This window comes from Hippoglossus stenolepis, chromosome 3, assembly GCF_022539355.2.
Source record: "Hippoglossus stenolepis isolate QCI-W04-F060 chromosome 3, HSTE1.2, whole genome shotgun sequence".
Lineage (NCBI taxonomy): Eukaryota > Metazoa > Chordata > Actinopteri > Pleuronectiformes > Pleuronectidae > Hippoglossus > Hippoglossus stenolepis.
The window spans coordinates 30,955,209-30,972,539 of NC_061485.1; the positions used below are offsets into that span (position 1 = coordinate 30,955,209).

At 39.0% G+C, this 17,331-nt stretch overlaps 1 protein-coding gene across 13 annotated transcripts in view; it reads right to left on the bottom strand.

Annotated features, from left to right (window-relative positions):
• The window catches only part of plekha6 (pleckstrin homology domain containing, family A member 6), a 168,807-nt gene that overhangs the window by 15,699 nt on the left and 135,777 nt on the right, over positions 1–17,331 (bottom strand). For 11 of the 13 annotated variants that reach the window (XR_007032573.1, XM_047339267.1, XM_047339269.1 and 8 more), the window contains 6 exons: positions 15,985–16,096; positions 15,725–15,864; positions 14,326–14,493; positions 13,299–13,374; positions 12,928–13,031; positions 11,940–12,098 (listed from right to left, as the gene is read on the bottom strand). Coding sequence is in view for 12 of the 13 variants with exons in the window: in XM_047339267.1 (XP_047195223.1) it covers positions 11,940–12,098; positions 12,928–13,031; positions 13,299–13,374; positions 14,326–14,493; positions 15,725–15,864; positions 15,985–16,096 (759 nt within the window). In the remaining variant the exon portion in view is untranslated. The remainder of the gene's footprint in view (positions 1–11,939; positions 12,099–12,927; positions 13,032–13,298; positions 13,375–14,325; positions 14,494–15,724; positions 15,865–15,984; positions 16,097–17,331) is intronic. The other 2 variants (XM_047339265.1, XM_047339270.1) reach the window with 2 other exon arrangements.

Below are 17,331 nucleotides of genomic sequence, written 5' to 3' on the forward strand. Positions count from 1 at the left end.
AAACACTCCAAACACTGGCCTTGACTGGTTATGTGAAAACATCCCTCACATCAACAAAGTGGAAACTCATGCAGTGTTTTTGTGAGTAAAGTATGCAAAGATGCTTTTATTGGATGTGTGGAGCTTTCATGTATCCTCCTCTCACTGCTTTTTAAAGTTGACATGCGTGATTTGTAAGAAAGATGTGATCGATGTACATGTTGAGCAGGGTTCAGTCATCTGAGAATGGAAACAGCCCAAACCCTCATCAGAAAATGGTTTGGATCCGGGCAATCGTTTGTTTTTATTATTTTTTTTTAAAATTATTATTATCATCACATCACTACATGCATCTCACCCATGTCAAAGGACCTAAGATGACAGAAATGTATTTACAATATATATAAATTATCACAAACCAGAAATTTCAATTGATTATTCATTGTAAACCATTTCATAGTAAGTAGACCATGAAGGCCATCTCTTTTCAAACAGGTTTAAGTTCCACTTCATTTTGTGACTAAGATATTCCATTTCTGTTTTCTGGAGTCAATTTCTTGTTATCTGTTTAAGTGCTGATATCCGCAGTATCCTTAAAAAGTATTTATCATGTTCACTTTGTATTTTGTCTATCATTTTGCCTAGCAGCACACGTTCAGATGGAGGACCCCTTTTGGAATAGTATTGATTTCCTCCACAATTTTATTCCAGAATACTTGTATTGATGGACACAACCAAAAAACATGGCTAAAATTAGTGTAGGATTCACCATCAGAGGTTTGATGTATTTTTTTTATTTTATTTTGCTTGCTGTATTGGAGTTATAGGTTAGGCTGAGTGGTTAAGATAAGATTATCGTAGCCAGGGGTTGTTGATTAAACATGGAGGAGGCGGAACTTTATTTAGCCAGTTTATTGGTGAGCACAGGATTGATAATTATGTGCAAGATTTATTAGGTGTATCTAAATTAGTGTATCTAAATTAATCAGAAAAAGAGTAAATTAACAAATATAATAGTATCAAATATCCTTAACAAGCACTTCGGGAATAGAAGCACACAGAAGCATCCCGCACATGCAATGAACACATCAAACAGGTAAATATGCACTTACTTTTCTTAATTCAGGCACACAGGGAAACCACAGGAAGAAACACAACAGCAACTAACTGAATTTTGGATTTGGAGAATCGTTACAGGTACGCTATTAGGTCATCATTTCACAGTATCTCTTAATTCTATTCCAGATGTCCAGTGTATTTCTACTTTGTTTATTGTCTGTTTTTTGTGTCCCCTGTTGACTTTCTGTTCAGAAGGGTATTGTTTTTATTTAGACACAACACATTTATCCTACTGCTCTATTAACCTCCACCCAGTTTAAGAATAATCATTTAATCAAGTGGGTATTAATGGCATTTGAGCTGCATGGTAAGATATGCTTCATATTGGGGAGGGCAAGTCCCATGTTTTTCTCATTCCAGAAAAAAATTACTTATCACTTTAAATACTTGCCTCATAAGCTATAGTGAGTGAATCAACAAACATTACATAAATGTTAGTAATGTTCAGGTCTTAATAACTTCTGATTAGTGCCTGTGTTTATTGGTAAAGTGTAAAGTGAGCGCAGGTCAGCAGGAGAGAGGAGGGAGGACACTCATACAGGAGACTCTGACACGGTAAAAGACGACCAGACCTTTAATATACATCTGTCCTGATCCTGAAGCAGTGGGTTATAATTATACAGCAGCAGGACATTGCAAAAAGATTTACGTAGTGGAAAATATGGTCGATTATGATCTGTCTCTGCATCGATACAGAGTCATCCACATCACGATGCATCAAAAAAGCAATTGATTTCCCAATTTATGACTTTCCCCGGCTTTTTTCACTCCTTCTCTTTCGTTGGTCACACTTATATATGCGGCCAGGAGTTCAATACAAATACAAAAATTGGATACGATAATGGGTGTTCTTGTTGCTTGTTTTAGCAAAGCTGAATGACAGGGTCCCATAAGCTTTGACACGTTCTATTGATGTTTATACATTGCTTGAATCCAATTGATAAAGATGTCATGGAAGTCAAATTTGATACAGGTTTCTAATTCCTATCAAAGGTTTTTTCCAAATCCAAAGTAAGAATCAATGTTTTATAGTAGTAAATTAAAAACATTTAAAAAAAAAACATGTTAAAACATCACTACCAGAGCATTTACCCTTTTAAAATTTTTATTTTTGCTAACTTGATTTCATCAGATGTGACTGGCAGAGTCAAGTTTGCATTCAGTTAAACATGCTGTGATTTTATTTTGAGGTTGCAAATTGTTGTCAGGACTTTAAAGTTGCTGATAATATTTTACTAAGTCTTCTGCTATGTCTTGTTTAACTTTTAAAAATTATACTTCTGGTTTAATCTTTAATTGATATCGATTTTTATTTTATCAGTTGCTATTTCAATTAACAGGCCAGGTTTTTTTTAATTCTTTTGCGCATTAACATTGTCAAATTAATGTTTTCTAGTTGTCTACTGTTACAGCTGTAGCCGTCCCTTGTTCGTGTGTCTGTTTATGTATTCATTGGAGTCCCCAGATGCTCCTCCTTCTTCCTGGCCGGTGGGGGAGGCAAAGATGGAGATCCAGATTAGAGCGGCGTCCTCCCTAAACATCCAATCAGCATGAAACACTTTGGGCTGACAGTATAAATTATGCCCAGCTGTGTCAGTTGGGGCAGCTGTATGTCCTGTGTGAACAGCTCGCCAAACTAGCTCCTGAGATCGTGTTTGAATTAAGAATTGATGTTGTCTGAGAGTCAGACTAGAAGTGTTTTTAGAGAATTTATGACTTTTGATTTGAAACTTGTTTTGTTAATGAGTATTGTTTTTCGTTTTGGTTTACTCAAGATAGCTCTTGTTAAGAGTCATCCCTTTGTTATATTTGTTTTCATATTTGAAATAGCACCTTGTTGCTTGTTTTTTGGTTAATTCATATGACATGCATTGTCCTTCAATCTTAAAACCATGTTTAAAAATAAACTAAACAACTTTCATATACCAAAAACATCTGGTTTTATGTGGCCACCTTTTTCATAGCGAGCCGGATCATAACATCTACCTTTCCATTTTATTCTGCATCATCGAAGAATTGTTTGGTCTCTTTATTAATTAGATGTTTAACATCAATTGACAGTCATCTGAATAAGTGGATAACATACAAGTAACATACCAAAACAAAACAATGACTTCCGCAGGTGGCAGTCACTATAAGACTGCCTGGTGAATGCAGATTCCCTTATCATAAATAGGAATCTAAGTCTACTATCTAAAAAAAAAAGGGTTGCAACAGCTTCTCTATTAATTTTCTTTCCTATAAAGGTTAATCTTCCTCTACATTACTTGCTTTATCACTACTATATTACTTCCTTGTGGTGTCATTTTTGGCAGGCCCCTTGGGATTAATTATCTCATTGAGAAAAAAGTTAAATAAAACCAAACAAAAAAACTAATTTCCTATCTTTATTCTAAGTTGTATATTCCTTCTTTAGAAGCAACATCTGTAAAGATTAGAGAAAAGTACAGTGAGATTATGAAGACAATTGTTTTATAGTCCTCATAATAAATGTATCGTTATCTTAGTTATGATAGAATTTTTGATCATTCTCATACAGTAAATCTCTTCCCCATGAGGAGAGTACAGCCTGACTCATTCCACAGATACTCCCTTCTCTCTAAGCAGTACCCAAGGTCAGGTTATAGATAAAGAGCCAACAAGCAGTAAATAGTAATAAATAAGATCTAATTCAGATGCCCAGTTAGAGAGGCACCAACTACAATTCTTTTGCGTATTTCATCAGTGGCTAGACGTAAAGGTTAGGTATGCATGCTTTCGTGGATGTGCCATTGGGATGGGTGAGGCAAGATGAGGGACATAAATTGGGATGCTGTGGGAGACATCTTCAGACTTGGGTGTGAAAATTGCTCATGTTACTCTGTTAGCATCTGTATAATGTTGCATCTTCTGGTCTCCTTGATGCATCAAGCCTACATTACATTATTCTGCATAAGACATCAGCTGCTGCCTGAGTTCTCCTTTCACCAGCTTCAAGAAAACTTCCATCACATTAGTGAATTAACAATCATATTTATCAGGTTTTCCTACACTTACTCATTCAACACATTTAAACAAATAGTACATACGACTTTTAATACTTTTTAAACACGTAAACAGCTCCTTCAATAATTTATGTTTCTAAAAAAAACATTTCTCTTTAAATATTATGTCTAAAGAAAGAAAAAAGATAGGAAAAAAGAAAAAGTCCAAATGACAAGTCCAAAAAGCATTCCCGTCCTCAAAGTATATGCCCAGATACTAGTCTGCCAGTCCTTCATTTTGCATTCTTTCGCTCACTCACAATATCACTATGTGCGCATGTGTGTGTGTACTGTTTGCATTTGCGTAGGTATCTGGAAAAGGCTCTGTCACGATAGCTTTGGAGCTATACTCAAGTTTTACATCCCAGCTTCCTCAGCAGGTCTGCAGCTGTCCTTTTTCTCTCTCGTGTCTCCTCCGCCGAGAAAGTGTGGCCTGGGTCTCAGATTTTCCTGCCCCAGCAGATGTGAAGCCCCGCTAATGGTGCCTTCAGCGCAGAGTGCTGTGGCTGCCTCCCTGGCCTCTCCACAAACTTGTAGCTTTGCTGGGAAGATCAGATGTGATTTCACTCCTTTCTCTTACAGTTCTTTTCTTATTGGAGAATATTGACTTCTCTCTTTTTGTGGTTTCAATGAATAGTCTTGGTCAAAGTAAATTTTAACTGCCTTGTAGAGTATTCAAAGCTTTCTTTACAAATGCGCATCAGGACTTTTTTGACGAGTGTCCCATGACAAAAATGTTACTACAATTGAGAATGGTGTTGTCCCACTGTGTGTAGGTTTCCTCTGATGTGATCGATGCACTGCAACAACATTATGTTGCTCTGCTGGGATTTCCAGTTTCTCTGTTATGAAGTTCACCATATCCTTTCCTAAGTTCCTCCTTTATCTGGTGGATCCTTATATTATTCTGTCTCAATTTATTTTCCAAATATTCCAGTTTTTCAACCATTTGTTTTTCTTGCTGGCGCAGATGGCTCAGTGCTTTATAGGTTGATGTATCTCTCTCCTGCAAGTCATTTTTCAATGTTCCACAGCCAAAACGTAAATTATTGTGCCATATATGCTGCTTGCATATCACTTACAGTGGTTCTTAAATTCGGGATGTCACCTTTTGTCTCGATGAAGCGTAAAATCCTTAATTTGTGAATATATGAACCTGTGTATTATTTGAATAGCTTAGTATTGAATGCACAATAACAGGGTAGCTATGTTTATACATGGCACTAGGCCCAGGTTAATATAAAACACAATTTTATACAATATACAGTATATAGTAGGGGATCCCTGCTACATCTCTCCATCAGTTTGGGGGTCCTTGGCCTGAAAAACGTTGAAGACCCCTGATTAAGACTATTTTCTGGCTGCAGGTTCATGCCACCTTTCTCCAAAATGTTACAGATTATTTAAGCATCCGAACATTTCAGGTATAAAATAACATATTTTGGAGAGTGTTTCACAGCAGTTCCTGCTGAACTGTGTCAGGTGTGCTGTTAGCATGAAACGTGCCACAAGGCAAATCTGGAACACTAACTTAATGTCGTCATTATTGAACAACATGTCCATGTATTTTGTAATTATTATTATCCGTCAGATGAGTGTGTGCTTTGTTAGGGCTGTGCCACTCAACACTTGTAACATTTGAAGGAGTAAATAAAGTCCCATGTCTAACTATGACAACTTTGTGTAAACATTGAATGTGTATTTCATGTTAAATGGATTGGATAGTTTTGCTATTCTCAACATGCGTTTAACTCTGATGTCTGCCACATCCTTTGAATTAGATAAGACAGAGTTTAAACTATGACAAGACGTACACTGCTTTTACATTTGGTAATGCTCTATTAAACTTTTCTCACATTTTCTCAATGACTCACACTCTCGTGGTAATATCATACTCTATCCAGAGCAGAACCACCACCCAGCTTTGTCAGTTCATTGCCCTTCTCCTGTTTTCTCTGCATTTTGCCTGACACAATGTAGTCCAGTTCCTTCACCCATCTATTATCAATGCCAACCAGCCAAGAGAAATACAAACTAATCTTGGTTCAGTGTAACTGCCATCCTCAATGTCAAAGGAATGAATTCAAATGGAACACACTCTTTTCACTCTACTTTACATTATCTGTTCATTTTTTCATCCTATCCTTAAAGCGATAGTTTATAGGACCAGAAACTGCGTCATTTACACCATGTTTTTAGCCTAAATGTCCTGTGTTATCCTCAGACCGTAGCTGTGTTCACGTTCAAGGGCACACAGTGCACAAGCTTGCACTTCTATGCTCTCGCCCAAGGGGTACGTGACGACATCAGAGAGAACACTGTATAAATGTGTGTTAATGGGTAATGGCAAACTGTAATGTGAAGCGACTTCAACCACCTGCGATGCACTCTTTAAAATTACCTCCTGCATGTCTGCATCTTCTGTGCAGGCACTATTGCTAGAAATGGCTGCCCTCCCAATCCAACCACACCTGCAGACTAACTAGCTCAGCATTTTGGCTCATCCATTTAGGTAAATGTTTTTGCCACTGCTACATTTTGTAGCACATGCATCCTTCTGTTCCCATCATCCCTTTGTCTTCTATTCCTCCACCCGCTCGTAGCAGTACCGCTTTTGCTCCCCCCTTTTGTTTTCCGGCCAACACAACAGCAGAAGAGCACCATCCAGTACCTCATCACATGCTAATCAAGTACCTCAGTCTCCTACTTCATTTCCCACTGGCCTATCCTTGCCTCCCTCCCCACTCCCACCCCCTCCCTTCCCCAACACCCAAATATTTTTTCTCCATGAGTCAATAATAGGGCTGCACAATATATATCGAAAATGTATCGCCATCGCGATATCAAAATGCGCGATATACATATCGCAAGACTGATTGAACTGCGATAAATAGTGTTCCATGTGCCATGCATTCACGCTCTACATGTCAATATATTTGGCCAATCAGATGGAGCCCTGCTGCCCTAGATAATAAATTTAAGATATTTAGATCATCAGGTTTTTCAGTCAATTAATCATTGTTGGAAGAAGAGAATAGAGAGAGAACATAATTTCGAGAGGGCTCCGTCAAATCTTGCTCCACCTGCTCTCGACTAAATTCTACTGTGGAAACTTCTAATGATCATGTTTGTCCCGGGTCAAATTCATCACTATGAGCGGTTGATTATATAAAAGAATTGCGTAGCTTATTTATGATAGTCCCAGAACCAGAGGGAAAAGTAACGCACACTCACACAAACAATCATTGTGATTGGACACGTGTCGCAGCGCGGATGTTAGAGGCACAGAGAGGAGCAGTAAATTACTGACAGAGCCACTAAAAACAGTAATAAAAAAATAAAAAGCTTTTCACAGTCCAAACATGTATGAAAAGACGCCAAATGACCTCTGTCAGTTGACTTAGTGGAGCTATGCATGGCTCCCTGGGCGTCTGCCCCGACCCGGCTTTCCGCCTTCCACCTTTGGCATTGGAGCTGTCCTAGGTCCCTGCGTCCGTAGCCAGGTGGGATTATTTCAATAAAACCATGTTGTTATAATGTAAATAATACTTAAAAAAAAATGTCAGTGTCTTACCACTGAGTGTATTGGGTTTATGTCATCAATGAAACTAAAGCAGACAAACTTTAACACTGTATACTTAAGCATTTGTTTATTTATCACAAGTCATATCGTCATCGCAATATTCAACAACGATACTGCATGTTTTCCTAATATCATGCATTACTAGTCAATAACTACTCTCTTGCCACAGCAGCACCATCCATCCAGCCAGCATCATTAGCCCCTCTCCTGTCTTCCCCACATTACGTCACCAGATCCTATCCAGTTACTACGTAGATCTAGCACAGATACTTCATCCAGCCATCATTGACACTAGCCAGCCAAGGGAAATGCAGACCAATCTCGGTTCCGTGCAGCTCCATATTCCAGTCCCCTCTCACCACACTGACCATCCTAAATGCTCTCGGATTGCCAATGTCAGAACAACAAAAAAGTGAGAAAGTAGTTTCAATTTATCCAAAACTGTCAAATACAAATAATACAAATCCTTTTTATGCTGCTAATGTAACTAAACAAACCAGCTTATCACAGGCAAAGAAGAATGACGACTTTTTTCTACATGCAGCGGCAGTTCTAGAAGAACAAAGATTACAAACAGCACAGAATAGGGACAGACAGAAGGCAGACAATAATGACAGGCAGTTGAGACAGGCAGAAGAGAAACAAGAGAATAGGGTGAGAGAGGACAAAGAAAAGAGTGAGGCAATAAAAGAAAGATAGGGCTGACAGGGAAAGAGAAAGAAAAGCTGCGGAACTAGCAAAAAGAGTAACAGGTGCAAGAGCCCCAGAAGACAGCAGCAAGATTTCAGAATCAGAGGGACAGAGCCACACTGCAGAAAGAGGAGCTTAACACAGAGCACAGTGCTATTCTGGAGCATGCAGAGTTATTCTGAATCCCCAAATTACTCCCGCTAGGGTAGAGGACGAGACACTATGAGGACCAAATCAAAAATGTTGACAAGAAAAGATACGCATGAATTAGACATTTTAAGAACCCATTTGCCAGATATGTCAAAATCACATTCAATTAATGCCAAGAAAATATGACAAGAAAATCTCCCAATCCAATTACTCGCACTGATAAGTATTGGATATGGTTGAAACAAGCATGTTTACAACTGTCTAATTCCTGATGTTCAACAGCTGATCACTTTTACATATAGCACTGAATGGGCCTTATGTAAAGATGAGTTTTTTTCCCCTGAAGCAACAGAGGAGGGTCAATGGCCTGCAACCAAAACTTTGATTGATTGGTTAAATGGTGAAGCTAAAACAGCGTAATGATTTCTCAAAGGTGATTCACTGCATCCAAGAACCAAAAGAGTCCGTGCCTGAATTAATTTATTTATTTATTAAGTATGGGATAGCAATGCTGGAATAAAATGGGAAGAAAATCAACTTTTTGCTGTTAAATTTTTTTAACAAAATCTGAAGCCATAAGTGGCAGCAACCTATAAACTGTCAATCTCTGATTGGAACACCAAAATCTGGAAGGGAACGATAAATAAAATAATGGCGTTATACAGGAATGAGGTCCCACCTCCAAACCTAAACAAATGTTACAGCATGTAAACAATCAATTCCAATCACGACAGGGGGGTGAACAGTACAGTAACAAATGTGACAAAGCAGGGCATTGGGTCGTCAAACAAGGGACCCCCCAGAAACAGTATATCATGCTCATCCACCACCCCCACCGGCTGCTAATGTGCAACCCACATATTACAATCAAGCATAGGTAGGCCATGGGGAGACAGGATCAGAGCAATCATTTCCCATTCAAGCAGCAACAATTCAACTTTCTACTGCTCCGTCTAGCGATCAAATGATGCCAATTCAAATAAATGGTAGTACTGTTGAGATTTTGGTAGATAGTGGAGCAACTATCGCCACTAAATTTGCTGAGCATGTATGTACGCATTTCCAGGGTTCCTAATACAGAGCCCCTATCACATAAAACTACAGTCAGTGTTGAAGGTTCATATGTGCAGCATTCTTTTATAATATTTGATAAGAGTCCAATCAATCTCATGGGAAGAGATTTACTTTGTAAACTGCATGCTACCATTCATTACAACCCAGATGGATTGTTTTTAACCCTCCCTGATAAGCCGTACCAGCTCCTCAAACAATAACACACTTGGGTGAGGAACTGTACATGGTATCTTTAAGTGAGCACACTCAGTTCCCACAAAGCACTTTTGTTGTACATAAGCCACCCACTCCAAAACAGTATGGGTCGCCATCAGAACTTTAAGAGATTCCATCTATTTTGTGGGCCAGACATAAAAATCATGTGGTTTTTGTAAATTCGGCTCTGCAACATAAAGTCATACTCAAGCATGATGCTAAGCTACCAATGATAAGACAGTACCATTTGCCTCACAAAGCAATTGCAGGAATATAAGGTGTCATTCAATCTCTATTGGATCAAGGTGTGCTGGTTCAAACCACCAACCCATGTAACAAACCCATTTTACCCATCCCAAAAGCAAATCGCCCAGATGAATGGAGGTTTGTGCAAGATTTGCAAGCTTTTAATAACATAGTAGTCCCTACAGCTCCGATTGTGCCAGACATTACCATCCAGCTCCACGCACTACAGTCATTGATTTATGTTCAGCTTTTTCATCAATACCGTTGCATCCACATAGCTAGTATCTGTTTGCATTCACATTTAAGTATTCCAGTACACATCGCGATGGTTAGTACAGGGTTTTGTCGAGAGCCCTACAGTGTACGCGGCAGCAGTAAAGAGAGACCTGAACAATCTCCATCTGCCAGGGGACTCCACTCTCCTGCATTATGCAGATGATCTCCTAGTAGCTTCTCCGACAAAAGAAGCTTGCCGAACTGACTCTGTTTTGCTCCCGCAGAGACTGGCTGAGTGTGGTCACAGACCGTCACTGGCTAAGTTGCAATTTTGCCGACCTGAGGTCACATGCTCTCATTTCTAGGGATGGCTAATTATTGCAGGCATTGGATTTTTGAGTATGCAACTTTGGACTCTGTTTTGCGAAATGCCGCACTGCATTCAGCCCCTCTCGTGGATGGATGACACATAGCTTTTCAAGATCTGAAGCATGCTCTCACTATGGGCCTCATTTACTAACAGTGCATACGCACAAATCTGTGCTTAAACCTTGTGTACGTTTGACGCACAAATGGGATTCGTCAATATGTTCGTACCTAAATTTGTTCGTACTCTGCGAACAAATTTAGAACTTCCTCAGACCATGCGCACACACAAATGATGAAAGCCTGGCTGTCCTAGAAAATGTAAACACACACCCTTTTGACTAAATGCATAGTATATTAAAACTCCATTTATTTAAATAAAAATAGTAGACAGACAGCAATAATTAGATTTACTGACGCATTGACCAAATGTATTGGTCAATGCGTCAGTAAATCAAACTATGAAATTGACGCCCTTTCATCCTCAGCCAGAACCCCCAGTGATTTCTGTTACTGAACTGAACTCTCTGATCACCTGCCTGACTTTCCCTGTGTCCGCTGAGAGACGCCTTTATGGTCTATTCCAACGACCCTACTGTATATTGTGATGTATTTGGGTCCTAAACACAGCCGTTACATATATGGTGTATTACCACTCATTTTTCAATATGCATACCCACTTTTAAATTGCCTTTGTACACATCATACAGTAGTGTCCTGCAAGCCAAATTTTTCCCAGGAGAGCGAAAGCATCACCCGCCTTACTCTGCCTCTGATTGCTAAGTTTGGATACAAATATCAGAGTAAGCCAATCAGAGGCAGGTGTTTGGTGTTGGGATCCTATTTCCCTTGTGTAAGTAAGTATGCTATAATGATTGTAATCAGTGATACAATTTTCAGGATACATCTGATGATACATTATAGACATTGCATGTCTGTCAAGCTCATCCTATGTTTCCTTACTATTCACATGCTAATTAGATCACACCTTCGCTCCGATTGAAATTTTATATACTATTAATACTATTGAAAGTGTATTTTTACATGTCAATGTTTATAACCCGACATTCATTCTTTGCTGGATGGGCTGCTTTAAAAAAAAAATTTAATTAAGAATACCCACTTCTCCAGACACCACGACACTACTGCATATAACTAAGTATAATAATCATAAATTATTTATATATGTGTGTGTGTGTGTGTTTGTACATGACAGTATGAATGCGCAAGTAGTTAGTACAGGTATGAGCAAGTGAAACATTCAGTTTTTGCTTCTAATATCACATGATTGATCATACCACTTTGTAGTTGGCTGAAGACTGGCCACCTGAGAGGTTTAGGCTCCGCCTCTTCTCCCTGACAGAGCTGCTCTGGTTGCGGCGGATTCGCTCATTCTGCTCTTCTATGCTCATCTTTGACTTCATCTCTGCAGGAAACACAGCACTCTTTGGACGTTCCTGTTGAAAATATGTGACATAGTAACACCTTTAGAAAAGATTTCAGTCCTAGTTCTGTTGGAGCTTAGTAGTCACTTTGACACAGTCCACCATACAACTACATAGACAGTCAACTGCATTGGTCTCTGAGACAAAGAGGTTCAAGTCCCATCTCAATGACATAAGTTATTTGCAACTATGTATCAAAGCAAACCATCACAATGTGTGTGGTTTACCAAGGTTCAGTCCTATTTCTTTCCATTCGTTTTGGTCTTATTTTTTTTTATGTAATAACCATGTTCCATTCAATGCTGAAATAATTTTGAAACCATTAAATTAAAATCTACTGATCGTGAAATATCAAAGAAATCTTGCTTGATTAATTATGCATCTTTCTTACGATTATTCACAGATAATAGTTAATCAAACTGGGTGTAATGAAAGCATTTAAACTCAACATTTTTAAACCCAAGTGTTACTTAATTCTTATCTGAGCATAATGTAAGCTCTTAACTATGGCATCACTTATAACTACATTTGAATTACTTTCTGAACTGAGCTATCACAGTTTGATCATGAGAAACATACTTGATGGTAATCACAATGTTATGGTTTTGTATGTCGTAAGTAACTAAGCTCAAGTGATCCAGTGATTCATTTTATTGACAATTTGTCAATTTCATTTATTTATTTTATGTTTTTTGTTTCTAGTGTACATTGGTTACATATTGACATAGATTTCCATACAGAATTTAGTTTGAAGGCTTAAGACTGAACATCTGTGCACTGTGGTTTAGATAGGTGCAACTTGTATTTGGATAATATTTACATGTAGTTTAGGTAAACATACCCTAGAGATTCCATTCCGCACCCTGCCAAAATGCCGAGACACTTCAGTAGAGCTGCTGTGTAATTCGTCAATGGGGGCCTTGGTTCTAGGAGGAACAATGCCAACTGGCAAGTGACACGAGAGATACATTCAGAAAAATTTGAATGATGAAGGAGCTTAATTATCAGTGCTAACACAATGAGGAAATGTTTGCATATCTTGTCACTCTCAGTTAATTTGGTGATATAATCATACCTCAAAAGACAGAATAATGTGGACTCTGCTCCATGAGGTTCTGTGCACCAACCCAGGACTAAATTGCTAAACTATGATTATCAGCTTTCAAAGGAACCAAGGTGGTATCACATCGAAACTTGGGCTAAGGTTGTCACCTTTATTCATGATGTATTGCCTCTCCTGGAACAGGTCCTGCATATCAGTCAGAGTGTTCTGTTCACCAACCTGGAGCTGCAATATGAAATATGTAATCAATATCAAACCCAAAGGTTGTGACAAATTTCAGGGAACATCCAAAGCTGCTGATTAAACAGAATGCATTCAATAATGTGTTATTAAGGGTACTGATTGGAGAATCATTTTAAAATGCCTGTTACACCTGTAATAGCAGAAACAATACATTGCATATGGGTTAGGGGTTAGCATGTGTAGTAATGACCTGACCAGTATGCATTATAAAATGTAAGACCAAAATCATCTAATTTCAGTGGAATTGCAGAGAATGGTGGATTCAGTCTCTGAGCTTCTGAAAGAGGCCAACTTTCACCAAACACCTCTACAATGCTGTACTTCAAAGGAACAGAGAAAACCTGAGAGCCCAAAATTAACACCCTTGCTCCTTGATTATTAACTGCTATACTACAGAAATGCAGCACAGATTGCAGCCAGACATGATATAGTATTGGATGGCATAAATACATGTTCTATCCATGTCCATATAGACACTATGGGGGGAAATGGACACCACATAATTTTGTAGTGACCAGTGTAATGACTGACTAATAGTGCTGCTTCCTGGAGTGACAGGTAACTAGCTAGCATGACTACATCATTACTAAGACATTACTGGCTGTAGAGAACCCTGCTGCTCTTTCCCTGCCCTGCAATGCAAATGTAGTGCATTTTGATCTGATATCCTTTATTTAGTTACAAAGATTTTCTGTTACAGCATGTACCTGACATTATAACAGTTAAGCAGCACCATTACGTACAAATTTTGTTGAGCATAAAAATAGGCTGCTATTGAGACAAAGATATTCAGAGGCAATTGGTGGATTGTCTGGAAAGATGAAGCACGTGGGATTTGGAGGGATACATGGCTTTTGGTGGACTCATAATGTGGAAAGATGACATTGAAGAACATTTAGGACTGGGTGAGATGAGGTATTGACACCCAAATACCTTTCTGATGTGAGAATCTTCACCATCAAGGTAACCATCATCACGGCACAAGCTGCGTAGCCAGGCGGTGCTGTCAAAGGGCAAAGGGGGGATGGAGGGGGGATGGGTAGGGGAGAGCTCCAAAGGGTAATAGGTCTTGGGGAGAGGAGGCCTTGGGGGAATAGTTTCCTATATCACCATAAGGGCAGGTAGGAGGGAGGAAGAGAGGAGAGTAAGGACAGAAGGAAGAGAGAGTGCTGCTCATCAGGAGGAATGATAATAAGACAGGCAAAGTGCAGAGCAGAAAGGACTCATGGGACTTATTTGATGTGATTTTAGTGAGATACGAAAATCCCCAGATGGTCAATGAAATACCTGGCAGTTAAATATTATTTACAATCTTACAAACCTGAACAAATGGAATGGGAATTAACAGAGCTTCAGAATGTTGAGGTTAATTAAAAAGTTGATAATGTTTTCTTTAAAGATGGCTCTGCATTAACACTTTACCTGAATGATTATCAGACGGTGTTATGACAAAAATCACAGGATCACTGCCCAGTTTCCTTTGATTGTTAGGATAAGTAAGTGGCCTTGCACATGCACCAGCATCAGAAAATGATAGAGAGGCTGGCTGGCAATGGGGTTGGGTTTTGGGGCAAGCACTCCTAAAACAAAGGACTGAAGGTGCATGGAGATCTTGGCTACAGTGTAATGATAAAACATCAGTGCAAAATGAATCGTGGAGAAGCAGGAGCTGGGATTCAGGCATAGAAAAGCATCTCTTGGAGGGCAGGTTTCTGAGGCCATTATGGTATCTTGCTGAGAGCTGAGGTGGGTTGGAGTCTGGATAGACATCTTTTCTTAGGCCAACTCTGACTTCTGGAATACAGCCATCTAAGGATAACCACTTTGTCTCCTGAAGGTCAGATTGGGTTTGGACTGTGTATGAATGTTGATTGGTATATTCAAAGTCCTGGTATTGAACTTGAAGAAATCTGAGCTCTTCTCCTGCTCTGATTCTGGCTAGACTTTGCTGGCTGGACCTAGGTTGGTCAAGGTTAAAATTTGCTCTACATTTGATGTTACGGTCTGTTTCCTCTATCACAGGATCTAATCTAGCAGAGGATTCCCAATGGTTTTTGAAAGCTAGGGAGGGCTGAAGAAAGGTCTGTTGAAAGGTTTCACAATGGTTGAAATTTATACTCTCTGCAAGCAGGCTTGTTTCAGACTCTCTGTAACTTCTGGGTCTACACCTAGGCCTAGTGCCAGATTTGTAATTAGGTACTGTACATGACTTGGGACGAGGTTTAGGTCTTGATCTTCTATGCACTTCAAGCATGGTTCTAGTGTCTGTGCATAGGCTTGTTCCGGCTTTTGAATTGGGGTTTGTCCCCAGCTGGGTGTGTCCGGTGCTTACCTCCGGGCCCAGCTGTTTGTTGGGGGAGACGTGGGAGCCAGGCACTGGGGAGAAGGGGCTGAGTGGGCTGGTGAGGCTTATTGAGCTCAGGGGACTGGCTGGACTATTTGTGCTAAAGGAGCCTGATGCACCGCTGGCCACTGTCCAAGAGAAATAGAAGGAGGAGGGGTGGTAAGGATTGAATCATTAGAATTGACATGATAAGGCCATTGGAATTTCCATTGAATTAAAGTAATTATTTTCCAGCTCCATTGTGTTACCTCGGTGCTTGGCTGTGTCAGTACCTCTGGATAAGTTATTCTTGTGCAGTCCTTCCAAAACATCCTGGACTCTCCAAAACTCTTTCTGGATGTGCCTCCGCACAAGTTCACTCTGCAAACAAAAAGCCAGGATAGACAGAGTAGTATCAAAGGGATATTGATACAGACCAACAAGGACATTTGTTCTATTGGAGATGTTGTTGTTCAAGTATCTAAATGTACTTTTTCATTTCTACAGAAGCAACAAACCAGACTTCTTCATCTCAATTGTAGTGGAGGCAGAATTTTCTGAACAAATAAAACTGAAACTATTCACATGGTTAGATAACACGAAAGGTAAGTGAAATAAATATTTTTGCTATAATAACAATGACCCTTGAAACAGTAATAGTTTCTGTCATTAGCAGTAATGCTAACACACCGTAATTAGTCCAATATCTTAGCATACCCCAAGCAACCTTTTCTTTTACATTTTCTACAAAAATGTACCACACTATAATCAATCTGGGAAAAAATAGTAGGGTAATCTGGGACATTTTTTGCAATTTTGACTTCTGCGACTTATTCTGACACATTAGACACACTCGAAAAAAGAATGGAGATATTATACTCAGAGCTTTTACCTGTTCTTTGTGCCAAAAAAATTAAAGACTTGTATTAGTCTTTAAAAAAAAGCCCTCCTCTAAATAAAGAAACTATACAATTTATTTTAAATATTCTATTAAAGGTGTGTAACATTTTTTTAAATCTAGTAAAATTCAAGCAAAAGCAAGCAACAATAACAGATTACAAATTTGTAATTCTCCATTCTATTGGGGCTACTCAGTGAACAAACAGTCCTTGCAGGTGAGAGACCATAATCATCGATCATCCCATTGTCTTCTCCACATGTTTGGTGAAACCAATGGCTGCAGACCACAGGACTGCCACTCATCTGGGCTCCTCCCAGAGAGCTTACTAATTATGTGCTAGTTAGCTAACAAGTCTATCAGTTTAAACAGACAGGGACAGACTGTATTTACCATCAACTCCTGTCTGACAACTGCAGATCATATGCTACATCTATTTAGTTTATCTTTTTTTAACTTCAGTCCCTAAATGCATATTTCCCCATTTAGAGTATTTAAATGACTGTCCCAGATTGCCCAAAGCATGCTGTCCCACATTATCAATCATGTTTGATAAAGTGGGACAGCTAAACAAATTTTAAAATAACAACAGCCTAAAACGCATTTTCAACAACTCAATGCATATTTTGTTGCTTGAATTCGTCAAAAACATAATTTGATAACAATCAAGAACATTGTCTAATTCATGACAGATTTATATCCTTAACATTTAACTTGT